At 40.5% G+C, this 24,030-nt stretch overlaps 1 protein-coding gene across 3 annotated transcripts; it reads left to right on the forward strand.

Annotated features, from left to right (window-relative positions):
* The first annotated feature begins 6,411 nt into the window (after positions 1-6,411).
* SEC61A2 (SEC61 translocon subunit alpha 2) lies at positions 6,412-23,417 on the forward strand. 3 transcript variants are annotated; one of them, XM_059816051.1, is made up of 12 exons: positions 6,412-6,444; positions 7,671-7,738; positions 11,602-11,667; positions 13,521-13,599; positions 17,518-17,649; positions 17,794-17,903; positions 18,511-18,664; positions 19,623-19,783; positions 20,769-20,966; positions 21,187-21,378; positions 21,526-21,602; positions 22,310-23,417. In XM_059816051.1, exons 1-12 carry the CDS (start codon positions 6,438-6,440, stop codon positions 22,494-22,496), a joined length of 1,431 nt encoding a protein of 476 aa, XP_059672034.1. In that variant the 5' UTR covers positions 6,412-6,437; the 3' UTR covers positions 22,497-23,417. The 3 variants fall into 3 exon arrangements, with proteins under 3 accessions (XP_059672034.1, XP_059672035.1, XP_059672036.1); XM_059816052.1 differs by lacking the exon at positions 11,602-11,667; XM_059816053.1 differs by lacking the exons at positions 6,412-6,444; positions 7,671-7,738 and adding an exon at positions 8,655-8,676.
* The last annotated feature ends 613 nt before the right edge of the window (positions 23,418-24,030 follow it).

Raw genomic sequence — 24,030 nt, forward strand, 5'->3', positions numbered from 1 at the left:
CATTTCTATAGCAGAGTGTTGTGGATTTTCTCAATTCTTTTCCTATGGGCTAAGAATGAAATCTGTTGCAGCTGTTGGTGCTCTTCTCAACGCATGGGTTGTTAAAGCAGGATTTCGGGGGGGGTGGCCCTTGCAGGATGGCTCCTGAAGGCTTCAGGCACCACTATTTCTGTCACTGGGAGAAGCAGTGCTTTCACATCAAGCTTGCAGGTTGGAAGGCATGCTGCAGGGATTGTGCCGTGTTTTAAAGCCGTATTTTGTAGAGGCCAAACCAGTTTCTAGAGGCTAGCCTGAAGCGTGACACTACCTCCTACCTGGGAAATTCTTCTCGGTGCCCTTCTTCTGGTTTGTGGTTTGGTTTTTTTAACCCCAAGATTGTACTGTGTGGTGGGTTGACCCTGGCTGGATGTCAGGTGCCCACCAAATCTGCTCTATCACTCCCTTCCTCAGCTGGACAGGAGAGAGAAAATGTAACAAAAGGCTCGTGGGTTGAGATAAGAGAGATCACTCACCAATTACCGTCACAGGCAAAACAGACTCGACTTGGAGAAATTAGTTTAGTTTATTACCAATCAACATCAGAGTAGGATAATGAGAAATAAACCCAAATCTTAAAAAACACCTTCCCCCCACCCCTCCCTTCTTCCCGGGCTCAACTTCACTCCCGATTTTCTCTACCTTCTCCCCGCAAGTGGCACAGGGGGATGGGGAATGGGGATTGCAGTCAGTTCATCACACATTGTCTCTGCCACTCCTTCCTCCTCACACTCTTCCCCTGCTCCGGCGTGGGGTCCCTCCCACAGGAGAGAGTTCTCCACAAACTTCTCCAACGTGGGTCCTTCCCACGGGCTACAGTTCTTCATGAACTGCTCTAGTATGGGTCCTTTCCACAGGGTGCAGTCCTTCAGGAGCAGACTGCTCCAGCGTGGGTCCCCCGTGGGGTCCCAAGTTGTGCCAGCAAACCTGTCCAGTGTGGGCTCCTCTCTCCACGGCTCCACAGGTCCTGCCAGGAGCCTGCTCCAGCACAGGCTTCCCATGGGGTCACAGCCTCCTTCGGGCATCCACCTGCTCTGGCTTGGGGTCCTCCATGGGCTGCAGGTGGATATCTGCTCCACCGCGGACCTCCATGGGCTGCGGGGACACCGTCTGCCTCACCATGGTCTTCACCATGGGCTGCGGGGGAACCTCTGCTCCAGCACCTGGAGCACCTCCTCCCCCTCCTTCTTCACCGACCTTGGTGTCTGCAGAGTTGTTTCTCTCACACATTCTCACTTCCCTCTTCTCCGGCTGCTGTTGTGCAGTTGTTTTGCTCCTCCTTAACTGTGTTATCCCAGAGGCACTTCCACCGTTGCTGATGGGCTTGGCCTTGGCCAGCGGTGGGTCTGTCCTGGAGCCGGCTGGCATTGGCTCTCTTGGACATAGGGGAAGCTTCTAGCAGCTTCTCACAGAAGCCACACCTGTAGCTCCCTCGCTACCAAGACCTTGCCATGCAAACTCAATACATTCTGTTAAATTGGTCCATTGGTTTAGTTTTCTGTGTTGATGAGAAATGTGTAACTTCTCACTCGTACAGCCACAGGGAAGGTGCATTTAAGAAACCATCTCTTTTCTAGTCCCAGGCTGCTGTGCTGTTTTACCAGTTCTCATGAATGTGGCCTGGTTTTGAGGGCTCACTTCTGCTCAGTTTCTTCCTTCGGTGGTCCTTAGTTCCCACACAAAACCTTGCTCATGCTGGAAGAAGGCTGAAGTTGTGGCCAAGTAAGAGCAACAGAAAGTCCAAAACTGTGGCAAGCTAAGCAGAAAAGTGCAGTAAGGTAGGCTGCAGAGAGTTTGAGGGACAACTTGCTGGAAGGTGTAATAGTGAGGCCTCTTTCAAATACACCAGAAGCTGGAAGGGTGAGAGGCGGGAGAATTAGGAGGTCAAAAAAATCTGTTGTAGCAAAAAAACCCAAACATCATGGCTTTTTTTGGTTTTGTTTTTTCATTGGGGAGGTCCTCATCTGGAGGCCTGTTGGGAGGTTCCTGAGCAAAAACTCTCCTTTGCAGTGTAGGTATTGCAGACTTTGTCTTGAAAAGGTGTGTTAATAAAACAGGTTATAGAAGAAATCAGTGAAAGGAAGAGCAGCAAATGACAGATGGGGTAATCAGCCAGGTTTTCTGAAGGAGCTCAAACAGATACAGGTATTCAAGCCATTTGAAGAAGTTCCCAAAATGCACCTTTGCTCCAGCAACAAGATAACATGAGCAGGAGAGGACAGTGACTAAAAGGAGTTCAGTTTAGCCCTCACAAGCAAGGAGTGACCATGGGTCTTCCCCTTCTCGCTGCTTCTCCTGAGGGCCCTGAGAGGGCTTCTCCTGAATCCCATCTTCTCCTTCCAAAAGCAATTCTTCTTCCCTCCACAGTATGTGGGAGCTCTGTGTCCATTTAGAAGACTAGCGTGTCAGCTAGAGCTTCACAAGGGATCTGTTAGGACTCACTAAAGGCTCTGTTACACCACTGCCCTTTCCTTTCTGCCTGTGTGACTTTTTCAACTTAATGTGTTTGGAGGAAATGCGAAAAAAGCCCTTTGCCTGCTTGTTCCCAAACTACCCTCCACGCCCAACTGCAGAGACATTTCTGTAGCCAAATGCTCTGCACCCCAGCAGTCAGCGTCTGGCTCCTGGGTGGAAAGCCCTGCAACTCCCTGAGGGAAGGTTTCAGCACAGCTGTCATCTGGGGACAAGAAAGAAATCAACAAAGGATAAATGACCAAAACACTGAGGTTAAGCAGGAGAATAATGAAGCCAGATAGCAAAGGGAGGTAAAAGCTGCATGGGTCAGACCCTGGCGTTGACTGCCCTCCTGCTACTCCACGGCAGCTCTCCCGTCGCCACAGGATTTTTCCCAGCATTTTCTCTTTTCTGGTACAATTGACAATGAGATGTGGCACCTCCCTACTCCTCTCAAAGTTGTCTGGGGGAGTATGCTTGAATGCACCAAACCAACAATGAGCCAAAGACCTTTTTGAAAAGAAACAAGTGGGATTTAACCAAATCCGGCACTTCCAGATGGAAGGGCTTGGTAGGTGAGGAAGGGCATGCATTCACCTGGAAAAACAGCTCCCAAAAGTGTCTCTGAAGCATACTTTGGTATTTTACCCTAATTCATTCACACATTCATTCATTAACTCTACGTGACCCAGAAGTAACCTCTGTAATCTCTGTTCTGTTGTCTGTTTCACATGACTTCTTTAGCACATCCATCACAACGACATGAAATCATGTTGCTTCCACTTTGCTCTAGGAAACTTCACAACTTCTTATGTATTTTGAGCAGCTTTATGTAATCAAGACATATTCCGGTTTAAATTTCTGCTCTGAGATTTCCAAGGATTTCTTGCCATGGTCCCTGGGCAGTAGACTCTTCTAGGTTGAAATCGCCTTTCCTGAGAATGGCTGGAGCTCTCCCTGTCCTTTACTTCTGTTTTTAACCATGAATATTATCTAATAACAGCAGCTGTTCTCTCACAGGGATATGGTTACATTTTGTTTGGATATAATACTTGGGATGTATACTTCAGTTTGTTAGGCACTTTGCCCAAACAGGCACTTGTGTTGTGCTCGGTACTTTTTGTACAATTTATCTCCTGATGCTCTGCTCACAAAGAACCTCTACATCGATAACTAGGAAAAGGAGGCTGAAGAGTAACATTGCTTTGGCTGCAGCTGCAGCTAAGGAAGTTGTAGAGCACAATCATCAGCCTTGACTCCAAGCTGATGATTATGTAAAACCACATTTTTTCACTACGACGATACACGCAAGGGAAGAACAGACCCAGTATGTTGAGCTTCACATGGCCCGAGCCTGACCTTGCTACGCGCCACTCGCACACAAGCTGTGCAGGTTTGGTTACCGAACCAAGTAACGGATGCTGGAGTGTTCAGAGCCTGTTTTATCCTCCCTTTGGGACACACAGCTATTTCTGTAGTGCTGCTCGGCTAAATGCCCCCAGCCCAGCGTTGCTGTGCCACGGAGCCCCCCAGGGATGCCAGAGTAAGGAAGGGAGAGCTTCAACACAGCTCTCCGTGGTATCGCTGATGCAGATTGCCTGCAGAACACTGCTCTTCCGTGATGGCTAACAGCTACCAGGAGGAGGACAAAGGGCTTAACACTGTTTCTGTCACCGATTTTGGATGCACGCAAGGCCGTTTTCCACCTGTGTGCTATGCTCTGCTCTGCACGCAGGCTTGGCTCTCCCTGCATGAGTGCTGGATTGCTTTTGCAAAAAAGTGTTTTGGAAAAGAGAAGCAGAAATTGCGAAAGCCCCAGAGGAGAGTGCTGCTTGACAATGGGAGCGAGTTTCCTGTGTGTGCAGGAAACTTAACTTAATTCAAGAAAACACTAGATGAAGTGGTACACGAGTTGGGTGAGTGGGTAACAGAGCAGGTCCCAATCCTTGGACAGGAGAATTTTGTGGGTCATTAAAATAAGCAGGAATGAAGCTTTATGTGCTGTTAGATAGCAAAAAAGCTAACTAGCTAGAGAGGAAGTAGTACGGCATGTGTTCGTTGTGGTGTGTGAGCTGAGATGCAGAGGTAATAACAGAAGTTACGGATGGATGTTCCGGATTTTCAGAGAGAAGTGCAAGACGGGAAGAAAAAAAATAAAAATGTGAAGGAATGAGAAGATAGGTTGAGCAGTTCATTAAAGACAGCAGTAACTCTCGGTGACAGGAAGAAAACACATCAGGAAAACAAGTATTTTAAAACCAGTGTTTTAGTAGCAGTGTTGTTATTTTAGATTTTTAAAAAAATCTAGCTTGAATTTTGGAGGTGCAGTATTCATTCAGAATGAGCAAAGAAAACAAGACTGCATTTTGATTTTTTTACTTCTGTCACTGGGAACCCATTCGTAGGTGACACAGTAACATCTCTTCAGCACACCTGGAGTGGTGCATCTATGTTAGTACGGACTGAAGAAACCTCCTGGACCTTTTATCAATCACCAAAACATGGGGCAACAACTTACACAGAGGAAGGTTTGCTGTGAGCAAGTGAGCTAACAAGACCTGTAATTTAAGGAACTTTTAAGACAAATATGGCTAAAAATCTGAACAAAGAGTAGTTTCAAGAAACTTCCTGAAGCTCAGCTATTAACCCAGCTATTAACTTATAGATTATAATCTAGAAGTAAGATGCTAGGCCAATTAATTATGGGCATTTGTCAGACAATTCAGGAAACTATAAGTGAAAGTAACTGCCACAGGGTAACTAGTTAGTATTTGTAAAATTATGCTACATAAACTGGAAGAAAAAGCCTTTCTTGGCGATTTCAGAGAAGGGAGGCTATTGAACAAAATTCTTGAAAGATATTGTAACAAGGTCTTGGTTAAGAGCATTTCTTCTCAGGGAATGCAGAATAAAATACAATATATAGATTCAAGATTGGGGAGGAGCCCTAATCCTTCACATGCCTCATATTCTTTCTTGGTAACAGCCTAAACCAGGAAGAATACAAGCCTATGCATAGGATGAGTTACTCAGAAAGAATAAATATTATTTTAAATTACCGTATCTAAATCCTGCAGTGAATTCTGATAACCCTCATTTTACAGACCGTTGCTTATTGTGGCTGAGAGCTCTGAAGAAGGTATGATACCCGTTTTGGTGCTACCCATTTCCCGGCAGTCTCCATTGTCAGGTTCACTTCACCCACAGCCCTGTGATTTTATCAAATTACCTGTGAAATTATCACATCCACCCATCAGTATGGGTGGATTAGGGTACTACTAAAACACACCAGTACCAAACCGCTATATCTGTGCTTTTCCAATCAATACTCCTCTATCAACGACATCGAGGAAACCTACTCAAAACCCCTGAGGGGTAAGAAGATACCAGCACGGCTGCGATTCAGAGCGAGGGGGAGGTATTTTCCTCCTTCCGCACAGGCCAAAACGAAATCAAAGAATGGGTTTTTGCGATGCTACAGGCAGGCAGGGCGCTGTGAGGGGGCTGTTCCCGCCCGCGGGCAGGCACAGCACTGCCCCCGACACCTCAGCCACGCCTCGAGGCGGTGCTGTGCCTGCCCGCGGGCGGGAACAGCCCCCTCACAGCGCGCAGAGCATTCTGGGAGCGCGGCCGCCCGCGGGTCCTCCGCCGTTGTGGCTGTCCGCTGACAGCCTGATCCGGCCCGTAGCGGCGATCATCCCCCTCCCCTCGGTTCCCGTTCCCCTTGCCTCGGGGAAGGGAGCGGGGCGGCGCTCAGCGGGGGCGATATCGCCTTTCCCCGCCGCGACGGTGGCGCCGTCCCCTCAGGGCAGGGATAGTCGTCCGGAGCGATGCCTGCGCACAAGGGGGTGGGGCCCTGCGGCCGGCGTCACGTGACGGCGCCGGCCGGCGGCTGAGGGGAGCGGCAGTGACAGCGGCTGAGGCAGGCGGCCGGTCCCGCCACCGCCATGGGCAGTGAGTACGGACAGCGCCGTTCCGCGGGCGGGGGGCGGCCCGGGGAGCCGGCCCGGGCCCGGGCCAGCGGTCCTGGGGAACGGGGTCGCTGTCTGTGTAACGGGAGGACGTGGCCGGTTGCTGGCTCGGCGGACTGAGGTGGCGGCGTGCCTGAGGTGCCCGCCCCAGGGAGGCCGGAGAGGCGGCGGCAGCGGGGCACCCTCCTCCCGAGCAGGTTTCCTTGCTGCTGGGCAGAGGGTGAGACGAGTCACCGCTTGGCACCGCTTGTGCTGGGTTATTTTTTTTTTCCCTGGCCTTAGTATTTTAACATGGGAGCTGTGCCGCCTTCTGTAGAGCAAGATGCATCATCTGATGAGCCGTCTGAGGGCTTGAAATAAATAAAGGAGAAATATGTCACAGCAAAGTGTAAAAGTAGACATGGCATTTCGACCATAATCTTACTTAACTCGGTTTGCAGTGTAATAAATACATTTTATTTGAAGAGGGACTGATGTTTGTTTTCTGTGGCTATCCAGATGTGTTGGGGCTGGGAAAAATGTACACACTTTGGAGGACAAATTACCCACCAAGCACATGTGCTTTGATTTTTTTTTTTTTTCCAGAAAAAGACCTCAAACTGTTGAGCTTTTCTGTGTTTTTAAAGGAGAAACTGTGAAGACAGATGTATCAAAAGTTAAAATAAAATCTCTTGAAGTTCTGATCAGAATAAGTGTTGCAGTGTTTTAAATTAAGATTTCTAAACATATTTTAGAGATTGGATTCTTTTTCTCAGTTAAATATTTCCGTAAAACACAAGATACTAATCTCTACATGGATATTTTTTGATGTCCGTATCCTTTGCTTCTGTGTTTAACTAGAACAAACTGATACTAGGTCATTTATTTTTAGGTGGAATACAATTTAGTTCACTTCTGGTGATACATACAGTGCTGCTTCTCATCTAACATAATTCCAGCTGTGGAAAAAAGGATGGGCCAAATCTGATTAGAAGAAGAATTCTCTTTTCACATTTTGCCCTGTTCTCAACTGTTTTAAGAAGTGGCATTAGTTTTCAGACATTGAATTAGAGCGTGTGTTGATGAAATAATTCACTTAGAATTTGTTACTTACACTTTATTTTTTTCCCCCAGCAGTTAAATAAAGTTGTATGAAGCTTTATAAATTCATAAAGGTTCATTAATATATTTTTCTCTCTCCTTTTGTGTGTGTTTGTTTTTCTGGAACAGTAAAATTTTTAGAAGTTATTAAGCCATTCTGTGCAGTGTTACCTGAAATCCAGAAACCGGAAAGAAAAGTGAGTGCCACGTTATGTTCTTACTTTCATTGTCTCAAAGATCAGAGAATATTGTGATACTTAAGTCCACACTCCAATATAAATACAGACACTGGGCCCTAAAGTAGGACATATTCTTTGGAGGAGGGGGAATCCATATTAAGGTAAAAGATTACCATGATGATGAATTCTTAACAGCTTTCTGTTAAGTTGTTCCACTTGGTAATTATGCTAACTAATTTTTTAGAAAAAGTCTAATCTCTAGACTAAGTTTATTTAGCTTGAGCTCCATATGATTTGATCTATTTTAAAATTCTAGAACAGAGTTTTCAAGCTTTTTTTCCCCCTGTGGATACAACTGTTGTCTTTGTGGATACCACTGTTGGCTTTAAGTACTGGTCACAACTCTGGGCTTTGAGCTGGCTTATATATTACTTTGAAAAGGCTTGCGCTGTAATTCAGGAACCACAAATTTATTTCTTCCTTTCCCACAAAGTGTTTTCTACTCCCATTGCTGTGATTCACCTTGATGAAGTGGGAAAGTGGTCTGTGATATAGTTCAGGTAATTGCTCCCTTTTCTTTGTTCTGAAATCAGTGAACTGAGTTTATTTACAGCTGATCTCTCTATTCCCCTAGACCTAGAAACTCCTCCCATTTCTCAGAACATTTTCTATATTAAAATTAGTTAATTTCTACAGACCAGAAAGAGACCTGCCTTGTAAAAAAAACCCAAACCACCACCGTTTTTTACTTCCAAAACTCAAGCAAGCACATATCACCTAGGTGACAAGGGTTCTATTTAAAGTAACAAATTTACCTAATATTCATTGTCATGACTGGCATGAAAATTCCTTAAGAGCTAAATGTTGATTTTTTTATATTCTTAAAAGGAAATGCATAGCTGGGAACATGACACCATCCGAGAGAATCCTCTTTTGTTGATGAGAGATTCCTGAAGGTTAGGACTGGATGCAGAGACGTTTGTGCCAGTAACCATAGCTGAGCCTGCTGGATTGAATGGAGAAGATACAGTAAAAACTGCTGATTATTCCCCTCTGGAATTGATTTTTAAAAAGATTGGGATTTATCCCCTGGCTCTTTGCTCCATCTGTCTTTCCTTGTTGCTTTCCAGCATCTTTCCCTCTTGAGACAGGTTTCCAAACAAATTATCTAGATCAGAAAAAGGCATCTTCAGAGCAGGAATCTCCAGAGCCAGACCCTGTGCTAAGATTTGGATGCACCAGATCTGGGTGGAAAGTACCCATCTTTGTTTCTGCAGCAGTGAAGCTTAGTGCAATGTCCTGGTGCTGATTTATGGCATCTCTGTGACTAGTTGGTTACATCTATCCCATTTTTGTCTAGTGAAGTGGATGGGAAGAGGAAGCTAAGACAAATCTACAGATACTGATGTTTCTGTAAAGCTCATTGACAGTTGTGATTTTTCGCTGTTTTTTTTTCCTTCTCCCTTTCCTATTTGCCAGAGAGGAAGAGGGGCTTCATCTGCCCATGTCCTCCATCAGCAGATGAAGGATGCCCAGAGAGGTGCTGAGATTCCTGTCCTCTCTATTTGGGTCACTTTGTCTTTATTACTATCTAGGTCACTGTCTGGCAATGACTGCCAGTTGCCAGCTTTGTACAAACTTGGAGTGAAAATATAATTTGGAACATCTTTCCTAGACTGAAGAGCCCTTTGACCATTTTAAGTTCTGTTCCTTGTTTGTGTATAGTTTATCAAGGGATCTAGGTCATTCTATATAACAGTAATTCTTTGTTATTTATTGTTTTCTTGCAAGCTGTCACTGGCAGACATCATTAGTAATAGTTTTATGGGTTGATTAAGGCCAGGACAAGAAATTAAGATAAAAAAATATAAAAAGAAATCTATATTCTCTAAACTTCTATTGATTCTTAAGTGAAGATGAAGTTTTGATTCAATTGGGCTCTCATTGAATCATTTTGCCATTATTGTTGATGAGGGAAGCGGGCTTCGGGAGCGTTGCTTTTGTGCTTTTGTGCTTTGACCAACTTGATTAACAGAAGCAATTGCTGCTTTTTGTAGTTAGCAGCATCAGTTCACGTTTCCCTCATATGCACAGATTTTTCTAAGTAGAACACACTGTTCAGAACACCAAGATGATGATGCTCAAGTCCCTTCATTTTCACAAGTTTTAAGAAAAATGTCAAGGGAATAAAATGTCCAATTGAATCTGATCAGATGATGAAATGTACTGTCCCTGTGCTTGTTATCATTTGTGGCTGGAATATTTTGGTACCAGTCTGTATTTTGCTGTTCCTGGCATATGGATTCAGATGCCTCCTTTTTCTTTTTTGTCTTTTTGAATCATAGACACTGTTTTTCTTGTGAATAACTGTGATTTGGGTGATGCAAAATTTCTCTAATGCTCATATTCACCACAGTTACAGAGAGAGTCAGAGCAGTTGTAGAGCTTGACTGATACTTCAGAAGCTAAGGTTAACTGCTGGGCTGCAGGGAAGTCTGTACTTAAATTCTATATTGTAGAATTCAAACAGCACTTGGTAAAGTGGGTCAGCACTGCATAAAGTCTAACACAGGATACTGTTTGGATTTATTTGCTGCTGTCACTATTTTTCTTTTTTTAACTTCGTACTGTAAGTATTTTTAGCATCTGTCCTCTTTTAAAAGAGTGAGGCAGTATCAGTAAATAAATTAAATCACTGGGATTATTTTGCTTCTAAGTAAGTGCATGATTTAATTTACAAAGATAGAGACTACTTCTGGGTTTTCTTTTGCTTAAGAAGCTGTAGTGCTACATTGGTTTGTAGTTTCTCATTTGTGGGTGTTCAGTACCTATAAAACCAGGCACTAATCCTTTTTCTTGTTACTTTTGTGCAGGCAGATTCAGTGGTTGGAGGCAGAAAGCTAGTATTTCTGCTGTATCTATCTTATATGCTAGTTCAAGTCACATTTTAGTAGCGGCTGTACTCTTGCCTAGAGTGAACACACTTACCCTAATGTTTATGGTCCATGGAGGAGAGGTGGGAACTTGAATAGAACACTGCATCTTAGCTCTCTCTGGTCTCTTCAAGTGCATTTCTTTCTATCTCATGCTTTGAGTAATCTCTGGTTCAAACTTGAATCTGTGATTCTTCTCTTCTTGTACCGTGCGGTAGTTACAGTTGCCTCAAATGTTGTGACCCTGAGATCTTCTTCAATGTATTAGTGACGAATGATCGTTGATCTGACATTCTTTTTAAAGTAATGTATATTCTACATTGACAGAAATATTTTGGAGGGAAAAAAAGAGTCTTTAAAAATTATTTTGTGATCTGTGTCCATAAACATAATGGTAAATTTAAGCTTCTTCTAACACCCTTTGAAGAACTTAATTTGAAATATTTCGAATTGCTATCCAAAACGCATGGTTCTTCTGGTTTTTATCACTTGTCTTCACAGCAGTTAAATCTTTCCAAAAACCTTATAGTCCTTTAGTTTAGTAACTTCCAGTCTTACAAAACAGTGCCTCCAAGCTGTTGAAGCCTAGAGCACTAATCACTGAAGATAAGGTTTTTTGCATTAATCTTTCATGCTTGTTCTGGTATGTCCATGTTTTTAGCCATGCCATTGCTCTTCTGTAAATACCCACTGTATTAGAATACTATCTATAAAATATATTCTACTGACTGAATGTCAGCTATGCTGTGTGCTAGATGCCATTTAAGTTTTCTTTGACTATAGAGAAACCCATGACTTTCTCTCTCTATAAATTCTGAAATCATATTAAATGAGAAATGAGAAATGATGCCTTCTGGTTCAATATCTTCACACTTAATTCTGAATGATAGAGTACAGTGAAAATTCTACATACAATGAACACATTCATCTCTACAATCTGTTCTGTAGATCCAGTTCAGAGAGAAGGTACTATGGACGGCTATCACGCTCTTCATTTTCTTAGTATGCTGCCAGGTAGGTCTCCTGATGTTTTCTGTATTTCAGAAAATGTGCATTCTGTACATCTAAAATAGAATGCTAATATTATGAGAAGTTCTTGTTTTGTGTTGACCTACCAGTTTCAGTTATGTATTTTTATGGTTAAGTATTTGAAGTTTAGATAAAGAAACATGGTTCTCTGAAATAGTCTTTATTATTGATGGTATATGTTTTCAGAAACAAATGCTTTCTATTCAGTCTAAAATACATAGTGATTTTTCTTGTTATATGAAAGGTCCTATCAAATGATGATACTGGCTGCAGGGTAAACAACCAAGCTAACTATTTATTGAATAGTCTAAACAATCTGAGCAATATTATGCATTCTTTATCCTCCATTCATAGATAAATGTTAGCAGTAACAAGTTTGAAAGTGGAATAAAGTGTTTTTACCTGATTTCTCTTGAACAAGCTGATGGGTTCTAAAGATTGCAGAAAAATGTTTTTCTGAGGTGTTTAAGTTGACTTTTAGAACTTATTTTTTGTGAATATTCTGGCAAAGATGTTAGCTAAAACCCCTCCAAAACACAGGTCTTTGTAAACATTTACGTGATCTTTATTACTCACAGTGGCAGGAGTTCCTAGAACCTGTACTTGGGTTGTAAACAGATAGTGTTGGTTATTTTTAAAGACTACTTAGATATTGCCGAAAATGAGAATCCATGTATTACTTGATATATTTTTTTTAGAACTTTTAGACCTCTTAGAACATTTAAAATGAACTGTACATCTTCAGAATCAGGCTTTTTGTGTTGTATTTATTAACTTACCCATTCCAGACTCTGAAGCAGTAGTTTAATAATTTTTGTTTACAACTCTGAAGGACTGTTGAAAGGCTAAAACCCAGCTCTTGTACCTACCTGTTTTTTTGGAAGGAGGAGGCAAGAATGATACTAGAGTTAGAGAACATGTAGTTAATCTGTGATTTCGTAGTGGCTGGATATATGCATAATCAAGATTTTGAATCTATACAAAATATTACAGTAGTTGAATAGGAAATCAGATGGTGCAGATTAGAGTTTTCAGGAATTAATCTGTAAGATTGCCCTGATTCCTCATCTACTGTTTTTGTGAGTAAGAGGGGTTTTAAAGAGCTCAAAATGCCTCAGTATTGACATATAGAACATCGGAGGTTTTGTATAAACTTGGTTAACTCTGACAGTTCCACATGGGATATTTTAAAACATATTCTCAGATGTAGAATTTGAATATTTAAATTTGCTGGAGGAAGATATTTACGTTGTAGTTTATGGTGTATCTTTAATTGGTACTGAAAAGAAACTCTGTTTAGGACAGTTTAAAAAAATAAGAAACCTGCTTTCTTCTGTCTTTTCAAAGATGTTTTGCTAGTTTTCTCTTTTTTTTTTTTTTAACTCAAAATTCCTGCAAAAATTTTGGTGAAATAAGTAATGGAATATCATCTAATATTTTTCCCCTTTCTGTTAATGATTTGTGGTGGTTAACCTATTTATTTTATGCTTTTTCTGTTCTTTTGGGGGGTTGTAGTGCTCCAGAACCGCATATGTCAGGCATTTATATCTTCAATAATCTGGTTTATGTGCACTGACTCTTCTTTCTAGGGGGTTCTGCTTTTTCCTGTGGAAGGGTCTTAGTTTACATAGTTTAGTCCTCTGAGTCATACCCCAGTTGGAGGATTAAAATAGATGGTATCAGTATCTCTGTTATTGTGTGCTCTTGTTTAATTTAACAAAAAAATTGGAATAAATTAAATTAAACAGTATAACAGTTGAGTGATTACACGTTAAGATTTTTGGATTAATGCAAGCTTTCTTTGTGTATCTGCTTAATACCACTGTGCACTTTGACAGATACCTTTGTTTGGAATCATGTCATCAGATTCTGCAGATCCATTCTATTGGATGAGAGTCATTCTTGCGTCAAACAGAGGTTAGTAAATTATTCCTTTCTCTGTTTTGTATCGGTATAAACAGGCCAGGAGGAAAATGGTTGGCTGTTAAATTTCATACAACCCAGATGTCACGTTGAAACACTTTGTAAAGTTCTTAACACAGATGTAATTAAAATTGACTGATACTTGAGGAGTACTTCATCTTAGGAATGGGGTTTCCTTTGACATGCAGATGAGATTAATCTTGATTCTCAAGTTTTGGGATGATTCTGTTTTGAATTGTAGAGAAGGCTCTTTCTGATTAATATATGGGACAGGGAATCTCCTGCCCCACCACTTAACGAACAGCACTAATGTGCAGTATGAGAGTGTTGATCGGAAAATACCTTATGTGTCCAAGTCAGTTATGCCTCATAATATTTTGGCAACATTATGGGTGAGTAATTTTATAGGTGGGAAAGCTAAGGGCAGAGATGGTTAGGATTATAGTTTAGCAAAGCCAAACTAACTCATTTTAGAATAGACAAGTGGAACCCAATCAAATGTATAAGAAGACTTAAACTAATGCTAGAAGTCTAAAACTTAAGATGGGTGACCTGTCATGCATGACTTTAAATAAGGACACTGACCTCACCTGTATCTTGGAAAGCTGGCTGGAAGTAAGAAAATCCGTGGAACCCTCTCATGTGAAGGTACAAATTATTTAGGAATGGCAAATTTTTTCACACCAGTAAAGATAATAAATTAAGGTAAATAAGTTAGCTGTTTCAAACTCTACTGCGGAATTTGCATATAAAATTCTGTGTTTCAGTAGCAGCATATGATACTAAATATGCTATCCACTACCCAGACAAATGGTAACAGTGGCCAGGAAAAAACTAGAGAGACTGTGAAGGCAACAAAAAACAGGAGCGGGAAAGTTAATTTTCACCTAAGTCAACTGACTAGATGTCATTGGAGGATGTGAGGTAAAGGCTAAAGTTTTTGACATCCTAATTTTCTTGCTGTTGGAGAAGTAGAGATTTCCATGAGAGAGGACGTACTATTTAACATGGTACTGAACAGTGCGTAGACTCTAGAATGCAAGTATGAAAGAACCATATTATAGTAATGACTTTAATGCTTTCACATTTTACATTTTAGTAGTAGGGAAGACACACAAAAAATTAAAAAAAATAATTGCAGAATAATGCTTAAAATTTTTAAAAACCGGAACTGAAATGTAGACTCTGGTAGTTAGGCAGAAATGAAAAGAAGACTCCAGACAATAGGGGAGGTGCTCAAAACCCTTTGTTAAATTCAGATTACTTATTAAAGGCTCTTCAGGAAATTAAGCTATTGTGGGATAAGAGGGAAGACCTTCTAATGGCTTAAGAACTGGTTGAAAAGATCAGAAGAAACATCTGTACAAGTCTGTAAGGTGCCACCAGTTGAATATTGCGTGCAGTTCTAATCTACCATGCCACAAAGGATATAGTGGAGCTAAAAAAAACACTCAGGAAAAGGCACCAGGGAGAATCTAAGGTAGATATTAATCTATAGAAAGAGATCCTAAAAAAATAAGGATTTTTTGCCATGAAATGTATATCCCAAATGTCTTTTAAGTCTTCATCTTTGGGAAAAAAAGTGGATAGGGAATGGACAGTCACTTTTTCCTTATCACAGAATCACAGAATCACTAAGGTTGGAAAAGACCTGTAAGATCATCAAGTCCAACCATAAAAAAAAAAAAAAAAATACTGTAAGAGGGAAGGGACAGCCAATGGTATTATTAAGCAGAACATGTAACTCAAAGTTTCTGAATAAATTACTGGCAGAAGTTGCCAGAAGCAGTTTCTGAATAAACGACTGATACATGGGAAAAGGGAAATACAAAACGATACTTCCCCCAGAGAAGGGCCCCTTTCAAAGATGGGGTGTGAGGATAGATAAGCTTCTAGGCTGATCAGCTATGGATATACTGTTTCTACTTCTTTTCATCTTCTGCATGACCTTACAGACCATGCTTCCCCTGTCATTGGTTCTTGTTGAGTCTTTACAAGGCTGCAGTGGCTAAATATTTATATTATTTATGTCCTTTGAGTGACCCTGTAAAAGATGGTGATGAAGTAATTTGATCTGGCTTAATTGAATATTAAACTTGTAAAATGTGTCCTTACCCAAAATTTTTTTCTCTAAGGTTCCAGCTTGGGGAATGTGGAAAGTTTTATCACTTGGTAGTTCTAGTTTCTTAATTTTCATCCCAATTTTCAACATTTTGTTTTTTTAAGCTTTCATTATCTTCAGATAGGAGAAGTTTTTCTGGTATTAGCTGAAGGACAAATTAAATTTCAGAAAGTAATCTCTTTATAACGCTCTTGCTCCAAAAAGATTCTGTGGAAGAATGTTTCTGTATTGAGATGGGAGAGTATATTGTACAGGCAAGAGGTGGGCTATTTTCCTGAGTTTAATTGCTTTGTGTACATTCACTTCTGCTCCCTTACCTCATTATAATATAACTCAAGTAGATATCAGCACTTGAACAAGACCTTGCTGAGAATATTTCTAAATTAAAGTATCAGGTGGTAGTTCTGGTTTCCAGGTGCATCAGTCTGAGGATGCAAGCAGAATGAGTGGTGCCCAATTTTTATTACACCAGAAGAAGTGATTGGGAGGGCAAACCAGGCAGATTTTCTGGAATATACACCTATGTGCTGCAGCAGTAATGTTTTATGAAGTTATATCACCCTGTTCGAGATGTATACAGTTGGAAGTTGATACCTCTGTGACATTGTGCCAGTAGGTGAATTGGCAGAGTAGAGCATCTTAATGACATGTGTTTGTTTTGTTAAGAGCTAGTTTAATCCTAAAGTTCTGTGCTCTTAACTAGAGTCAGTGATTCCAAGAGTGGCATTAGCAGCCACTGTGGATCTGCACCATTTTTCTTGTGGTCTTCAAAATTAAACTTTTGGAAAATGTGACAGTTGAAGCACTGACGGAGTCAACAACCAGGGTGTCATGGTTTAACCCCAGCTGGCAACTAAGCACCACAGAGCTGCTCGCTCACTCCCACCCTGTCCCGGTGGGATGGGGGAGAGAATCGGAAAAGTAAAAGTGAGAAAGCTCGTGGGTTGAGATAAGAACAGTTTAATAAGTGAAATGAAATAAAGTAATAATAATAATAATGATAATGTTAATACAAATTGTAATGAAAAGGAAAATAACAACAACAACAAACAAGAAAGGCAAGTGATGCAAATGAAAACAATTGCTCACCACCCTCTGACCGATGCCCAGCCTGTCCCCAAGCAGCGGTCCCCTGGCCACCTTTCCCCCTAGTTTATATACTGAGCATGACATCATATGGTAAGGGATATCCCTTTGGTCAGCTGGGGTCAGCTGTCCCGGCTGTGTCCCCTCCCAACTTCTCGTGCACCCCCAGCCTACTCGCTGGTGGGGTGGTGTGAGAAGCAGAAAAGGCCTTGACTCTGTGTGAGCCCTGCTCAGCAGTAACTAAAACATCCCTGTGTATCCAGACTGTTTTCAGCACAAATCCAAAACACAGCCCCATACCAGCTACTATGAAGAACATTAACTCTATCCCAGCCAAAACCAGCACACAGGGACAAGATGCTTTGCAGTGAAAGGTTCCTTGGTATGATATGCCAAAAAGCTGAGCTTCAGTGTGCATTGACCTTTAGTGTTAGCATGGTTTCACAAAAATATTTGAAGTTAAAAGCTACGTAGGTTTCTCATGCTGCCTTCACAATTACAGATTTTAGCACTGCAGCCTTCTTTTGTGAGGAGATAATGGTCTTTGTTTTGATCATACCTGTACTGGAGTATGCATGTTCGAAGCGTTACGAAAAATGTTCCTTATAGGTCAGAAACCTTTCAACAGATGTAATATTTTCAGAGTATAATTCTTTAGGAGAGATGCTTGAATGGCAATTGTATTAATTTTTCTTCTTGTTTAGGTACTTTGATGGAATTAGGTATCTCACCCATTGTGACATCTGGTTTGATCATGCAGCTACTAGCTGGAGCGAAGATCATTGAAGTTGGTGATACTCCAAAAGACAGAGCCTTGTTCAATGGAGCTCAGAAATGTAAGCACTGTTTCAGTTAAAATTAATAAGCATGTTTTTATTCTTGAGAAAGCAGCCTGCCGAAGTGATACTAGATGTGAGATTTCTTTGGTAGGTGATTTCAGAAGTTTTTTTTAAAAGGATTTGCTTTCTCTCTTGTTTTAGTATTTGGGATGATTATTACCATTGGGCAAGCCATTGTGTATGTTATGACTGGAATGTATGGAGATCCTGCTGAAATGGGTGCTGGAATTTGTCTTCTTATTATAATTCAGGTTTGTAATGAGCTATTTTATGTGTAACTAAGACTGGTTAGATACAGTGTAGCTGGAAGGAAAAATCATTCTATGTCTGGTTACCTTTCATTTATTTATTTTTAATGCTGTAAAGCATCATCCTCTGTATCTTTCTGTCTATATATGAAAAATTCTAAATAATCCGTAAAGGAAGAGAAAGTTGGGATAGTTAATATCAAAAATGTTTCAGATAGGAGTGGCTATTTGATTCAAAATACAGGAATTAGTAGACTTGGAAAGCAGTAGCTGCTTGGAGGACTTCTCACTAAACAGCACAGATGCAGCTTTGAGACATTATCCTGTAGAGCAAAGCAGTAAATGCACAAACTTAAATGCTTTTTTGAAAAAAGTGCTTACTGAGTAATCTGTTTGCTAGCGTCAGTGTTGAAAAGTCACAGAGCTCATTGCCAGGTGAGATGCGCAGGCATTTGAACGTGAGAGGGCAAAATACTGCATGAATGATATTTAGATGAAAAACTTAATGATCACTCTCCAGCGTGATGAAAATACTGAAGCAGGGAATTAATACATAATTCTTGACTTGATTTATTCTTGTTTCTGCTTAGTTTCCTTTCTTTTCCCACAGCTGTTTGTTGCTGGTTTGATTGTGTTGCTGTTAGATGAGCTGCTACAGAAAGGTTATGGCTTGGGGTCTGGTATTTCTCTGTTCATTGCTACCAATATCTGTGAAACCATTGTCTGGAAGGCTTTTAGTCCCACTACCATCAACACTGGCAGAGGTACGTGTGTGATTACAGTTAGTTACAGCGTGTTTCAGTGGACATATACTACACATAAACTATCGTATGTTTATTGGACGGCTATCAAAAAAATGTTTTAATGTGTGATGATTAACTTCCAAAGTCAATTGTCTAACATTCAAGATGAAAATGTTGTCTGGCTTACATGAAGATTAATAACCTACAAGTTTGCCTTTCCTGATTTGAATGGCGGTAGTTAAAATGGGACTTGAAGCCCCTTGACTGAAGATTTTAGGATTTCTAAACTGAAATAGTCTTGTTTTAGCATCATTTAGTCCATAGAAATAGAGAAGATAAGAAATTCTGTATGTTCAGAGAGTTGTTTATGATCCAACTGTTGGTGGTGGCTATAAGATACTTTTATAGTTGGTGCCTCCAAATGACTTTAAGCTTGTTTGATTCTTCAGAGACTACCATCTCCATTCCTCAGCCAGTCTTTGACAACATCTGGTTGTCCTGAGACCCTAGAAATACCAAGTTAAGATACAGCCTGTTTGCATCAAGAAGTTAATTAGTTTAATGCATATGTTTGAAATCCTGAGCCGTGTTTTTAGTTTGCTTTCATTTTCACCTGATTTTTAGTAGAACCTTTGCATTTTATTACTGCTTTTCTAAAGTTATTTTTCTCCTGGTTTATTATTTCTTCCTTCCAATTATCCTCCTGCCCCCATAAAAAAAAAAGAAAAAGAGTATTCTTTCATCTGTGTGACTTGTTTGGTTTTTTTTTTAACCAGGAATAATGTTTCAGTAGATTATTCTACATTGTATAAGCTAAACCAGAATCCTGTATTGTCATATATTTGTTGTAACAGGTTTTATGTCCTATTGTATCTGATTTTATATGTGTCACTTCAAAATTTCCAAAAGAAAGATACTACCTTTTTTAATGTTTATAATTTACAGTTTAAAATTTCTTTTACTTTTTTGCTTTGTGCAGGAACAGAGTTTGAGGGAGCTGTGATTGCATTATTTCACCTTCTGGCTACACGAACTGACAAAGTCCGGGCTTTGCGGGAGGCTTTTTACCGACAGAATTTGCCCAATCTCATGAATCTGATTGCTACAGTATTTGTATTTGCTGTAGTCATATATTTTCAGGTAAAATGAGAAATGCCTCATGGTATCTCTGCAACTGCATAGGTAGAAGTGCACGGACCCTAGACACTGCAGTCACTGGGGAAAAATGCAGAAGTTAAACTGGAGTAACTGAAGTATCTTAGCTTTGAGTAAGGAACTCCTTTTATTTCAATATTGTTATTTCAGTAACATACCTCCGTGAAGTGCAGCTGTTAAATTTTATATCCAGACGTACTTGTACTCAGACAGTGATGTAATCTCACATTCCATTAAATGCCATACACACTGTGAGAGTATTTTTACTAAAAATGGATTCTGGAACTGCAGTGGTTGTATCACACAAATAATATACTTGATATTTATAGTTGACTTAAAAGAATACCTTTGGACAGAGCTAAAGAACCTTGATTCTCTGGGGTGTGCATGATACAGATTTGTTCTAGAAAACAGACGTGTAATTAATGCAGATCCATATGGTACTTTTCTCTTTTTTTTGTGTGTGTGGCTAAAATATTGGTTTTTTTTAAAAAAAGTAGTTATTTTTTTAAGCTGTTGAGTCAGAGTGCTGGCAAAAAACTGAATTATCTGGTTTTCAAATCCATGTGGCTTTTCTTGGGTCTACTCAGATGGGAGCCTGCCCCAGAAAACAGAAGGCTGGGCTTACTACCCAAAAGTCTGCTGTTAACTGGCTAGTTCAGTTAAAAGCCATCAAAGGCTTTTATCAAACCCTATTCTATAAAGTGTATTTTAGAGGAGTATCGTTTAGCAGATGAGAGATAATGTTTATGTAAAAAGAATGTAATACAACCAAGCAGTAACACTTACTTACAAATCCTTAAAATGTGTAATCCAGACTGCAGCAGAAAGCCTCTGGGTTTTACTGTCTCAGACCCTGCACTCCTTGTTTATCTAGCAAGAGCTCTGCGGTCAGGAATAGCTTTTAGGTGTACTAGGAATACCTTCTATTTTGGAAATAAACTTGGTGCATTTGTGTTCTTTCCCGTAGGGATTTCGTGTTGATTTACCTATCAAGTCTGCACGATATCGTGGACAGTACAGTAGCTATCCTATCAAGCTCTTTTATACCTCCAACATTCCCATCATTCTGCAGTCTGCCTTAGTTTCGAACCTTTATGTTATTTCCCAGATGTTGTCTGTTCGTTTTAGTGGCAACTTCTTGGTCAACTTATTAGGACAGTGGGCAGTAAGTATTTTACCGCTTTTTTAACTGCATAAAATCATATGTATATATTACTTCATTGTGAAACTTTGGTATTTAACCAGTAGAAAGCTGGAATACTTACTTTTTAACATTTGTATATGAAAGCTGTTTTAAACATTGAAGAGGAATTCCTCTATAAAATGTAGGACAGGAATGCGAGAGATCAGTGAGAAATAACTGCCTTTTTCTTCCCCTCTCATAGGATGTCAGTGGCGGTGGCCCTGCTCGCTCTTATCCTGTTGGTGGCCTGTGCTACTACTTGTCCCCTCCAGAATCCATGGGTGCAATATTTGAGGATCCTGTCCATGTAATAGTTTATATAATATTTATGTTGGGATCCTGTGCATTCTTCTCAAAGACTTGGATTGAGGTGTCTGGGTCATCAGCGAAAGATGTAGGTGTTCTGATAAACGTGCCTAAATGTTTTCAAATGCTGCCTCTAATTTTGAACTGACTAGCTGCTAACTGATTAGTTACTACTCTGACTAAATATCAAGTGACTGTGAAACACCGCAGCAGTTTCATAAAATGTTTTTTGCAGGTTGCCAAGCAACTGAAAGAACAGCAAATGGTGATGAGAGGCCACAGGGATACTTCAATGGTTCACGAGCTTAACAGGTAAGGAAGGGCTGGCTTCCAGTGGCGCTGCTGTACTGCGTGGTTAAGAGTGCTGGGGAGGTGTCAACTAGAGCAGATACTCATGGAGAGGTCTGAGACCTGTTTCCACTGCAAATGTCGAGATTCTTCCCATTCAGCTGTCGCCTTTCACAGTAATGCAGAAGATGTTCATAGCAGTAGGTGAGAGAGTAACGTGTGGTGTCTTTTGTGCAACTGGCATAATGAAGGAATTTGGGTTGAATCTTTTCCATGTTTGTAAAAGGAAGATACCTTGATTTTTACAGGTGTTTGATTTACCATTACTGAACTAAGATGACACTACAAAAGTGATATTTTATGCAGTATTGCAAAGCCTGCAGATCTAGACTGAAAGGTAGATCTATCCCTACATATTTAAGTCAAAGCAGTTATTCTTGGTCCTCTGGAGGTTATGTAGCATGCATATATATACAATTGTTACACTTTTAATTGAAAAGCTTTGCCAGTGTTCAATTATTCACACGGTTTTCCTATCCGTGAATATTTATTTTAGTTTCTATTTTGTGCAAATATGGAAGATAGTAAGAGGTAATGGCAGAGCTGCATTTGCAACGCTAAATTTGTTGCTCAGTGTTCTAGTTGGTTGTTTTAGTAGTAGATGTATTGTTAGAATCCTTGGATGAAAATTCATGATTATGAATACTTTTTTCTTTTTCCTGTTGGTACAGGTATATCCCTACAGCAGCTGCGTTTGGGGGTTTGTGCATTGGTGCCCTTTCAGTGTTGGCCGACTTCCTAGGAGCCATTGGGTCCGGCACTGGCATTCTGCTTGCAGTCACTATTATTTATCAGTATTTTGAAATATTTGTAAAAGAACAGGCTGAAGTTGGAGGAGTAGGTGCATTATTTTTCTAGATGTCCAAATATTTCATGATTTGTGTGAAAGGGAAAGTTTTGACAACATACGTCATTTAGTCCAATAATGCTATTTTCATTTTACTTGTTTCAAAGTGCTACATGTCCCATTACTGTAATGGGCATTCAGCGAGGCCTGTGCGCAGCATTAGTACCAGCTGCCTTAAGAATAAAGTTTACATTATCTTGTTTAAGTATTATCTAGTGTTGCCTGTAATGCTGGAAACCAATTCATCTACCTTGCTGTTCAAACACTACAGTGAGATGGTAAAACGTATCAGTTTGGTATCGGTAAACATTTTTGCACACAGCATTGAAATGTTAAATTTATTTCCCTGTCCTTAATAGGAAAGAATAAAAATCTGAGTTCAGATTGCCACGTGCCAGTATTCTTGACAAAATTTATTTGTAGCCTGTATTTTACATTAATTTTTTTATACTTTTTTAACTTGCATTTCCCCATTATTGAACTCAGCCCTCCCTATTCCTTTGTGGTGTCTCCACCCAGGCACCTTTCTCTTAGCTCTAAGGCTGGACAAGCAAACGTTTTACCGGAGACTGATACTCATCTCACCTGTGAAATGGTTCTGTGGTGGATTTGCTGCCTTGCAGGGCCTGGGGCACTTCAGTTTCCTGCCCTGGGCCTCCCGTGAGGCAGCGTGGTAGCTGCTGTCATGCTAGCAAGTCAGCCCAGTAGTTTTGTTTAAACATGTACTTGTGAAAACTGTGCCACTGAAACTTCACGTCCACTTTGCTTTTGTGAGTCTAAAGAATGAGGCCTGGTTCCTAAAGCAGTGTTCATAGAAGGGAAAGGGGGGGAACGAGGAGTTCCTGCTGAAAATTTATTTATGTTGTCGCCCTTTGCAGCGGCAATGTAACAACTGTAAACGTTAGACAATAAACTTATTTAATTAAGCTCTCTCCTGTGTCTTACCTGTGCAAGATGTAATTCATGTGCAGTTTTTGATCATTTCTAACAAGCTTTGTTAGTGAGGTAGGTCTGGAAGGCTCCTTTTTTAATCTTTATTCTTTGTCTTTCTAGAATATAATTCTGATCAGTTTTTAGCAGCCTTAATTAAAAAATCTCAAGATTCCTGCCCTTAAAAATCATTGAGCTTTTCTGCTCAAGCTGTAATCAAGGACAGTTTCCTTTTGATTTCACATTTTGATCTGTCTTCTCTCATGCTTAACTTGAAAGTAACTTTGTGTTGTTTGTGAAGGTACGAAAATCCTAACCAAGTTTTCTGCTTCATTTCTAAGCTAGGTAAGTCTTTGTAATTATGCATGCTCATCCAAATTTATTTCAGAGGAAAGACTGTGATATTAGCATATGTTTATTACAACTCTTAGACCTCTAAGCAGTGGCAGTTGTTTCCATCATGAGAAGCAAATGACTGTGTGCAGACACACGGAAGGTTTGTTTGGCAAAAGATTTACCTAGAAGCGATTAGTCTGAGCGAAGGTGCTGCCTAGGTACAGGGATGTGTCCTAGGGAGAGGGAGAACTGCAACGCCCTGCTATCTTGTGTGTAAGC

The sequence above is a fragment of the Gavia stellata genome, chromosome 4 (genome assembly GCF_030936135.1).
Source record: "Gavia stellata isolate bGavSte3 chromosome 4, bGavSte3.hap2, whole genome shotgun sequence".
Lineage (NCBI taxonomy): Eukaryota > Metazoa > Chordata > Aves > Gaviiformes > Gaviidae > Gavia > Gavia stellata.

What these genes read in the sequence shown, in the direction of transcription:
- SEC61A2 (XM_059816051.1), top strand. An exon ending in TTTTCTTAGTATGCTGCCAG is followed by an intron (nt 11,668 to 13,520) that starts GTAGGTCTCCTG and finishes GCACTTTGACAG; the next exon opens with ATACCTTTGTTTGGAATCAT. An exon ending in ATGGTTCACGAGCTTAACAG is followed by an intron (nt 21,603 to 22,309) that starts GTAAGGAAGGGC and finishes CTGTTGGTACAG; the next exon opens with GTATATCCCTACAGCAGCTG.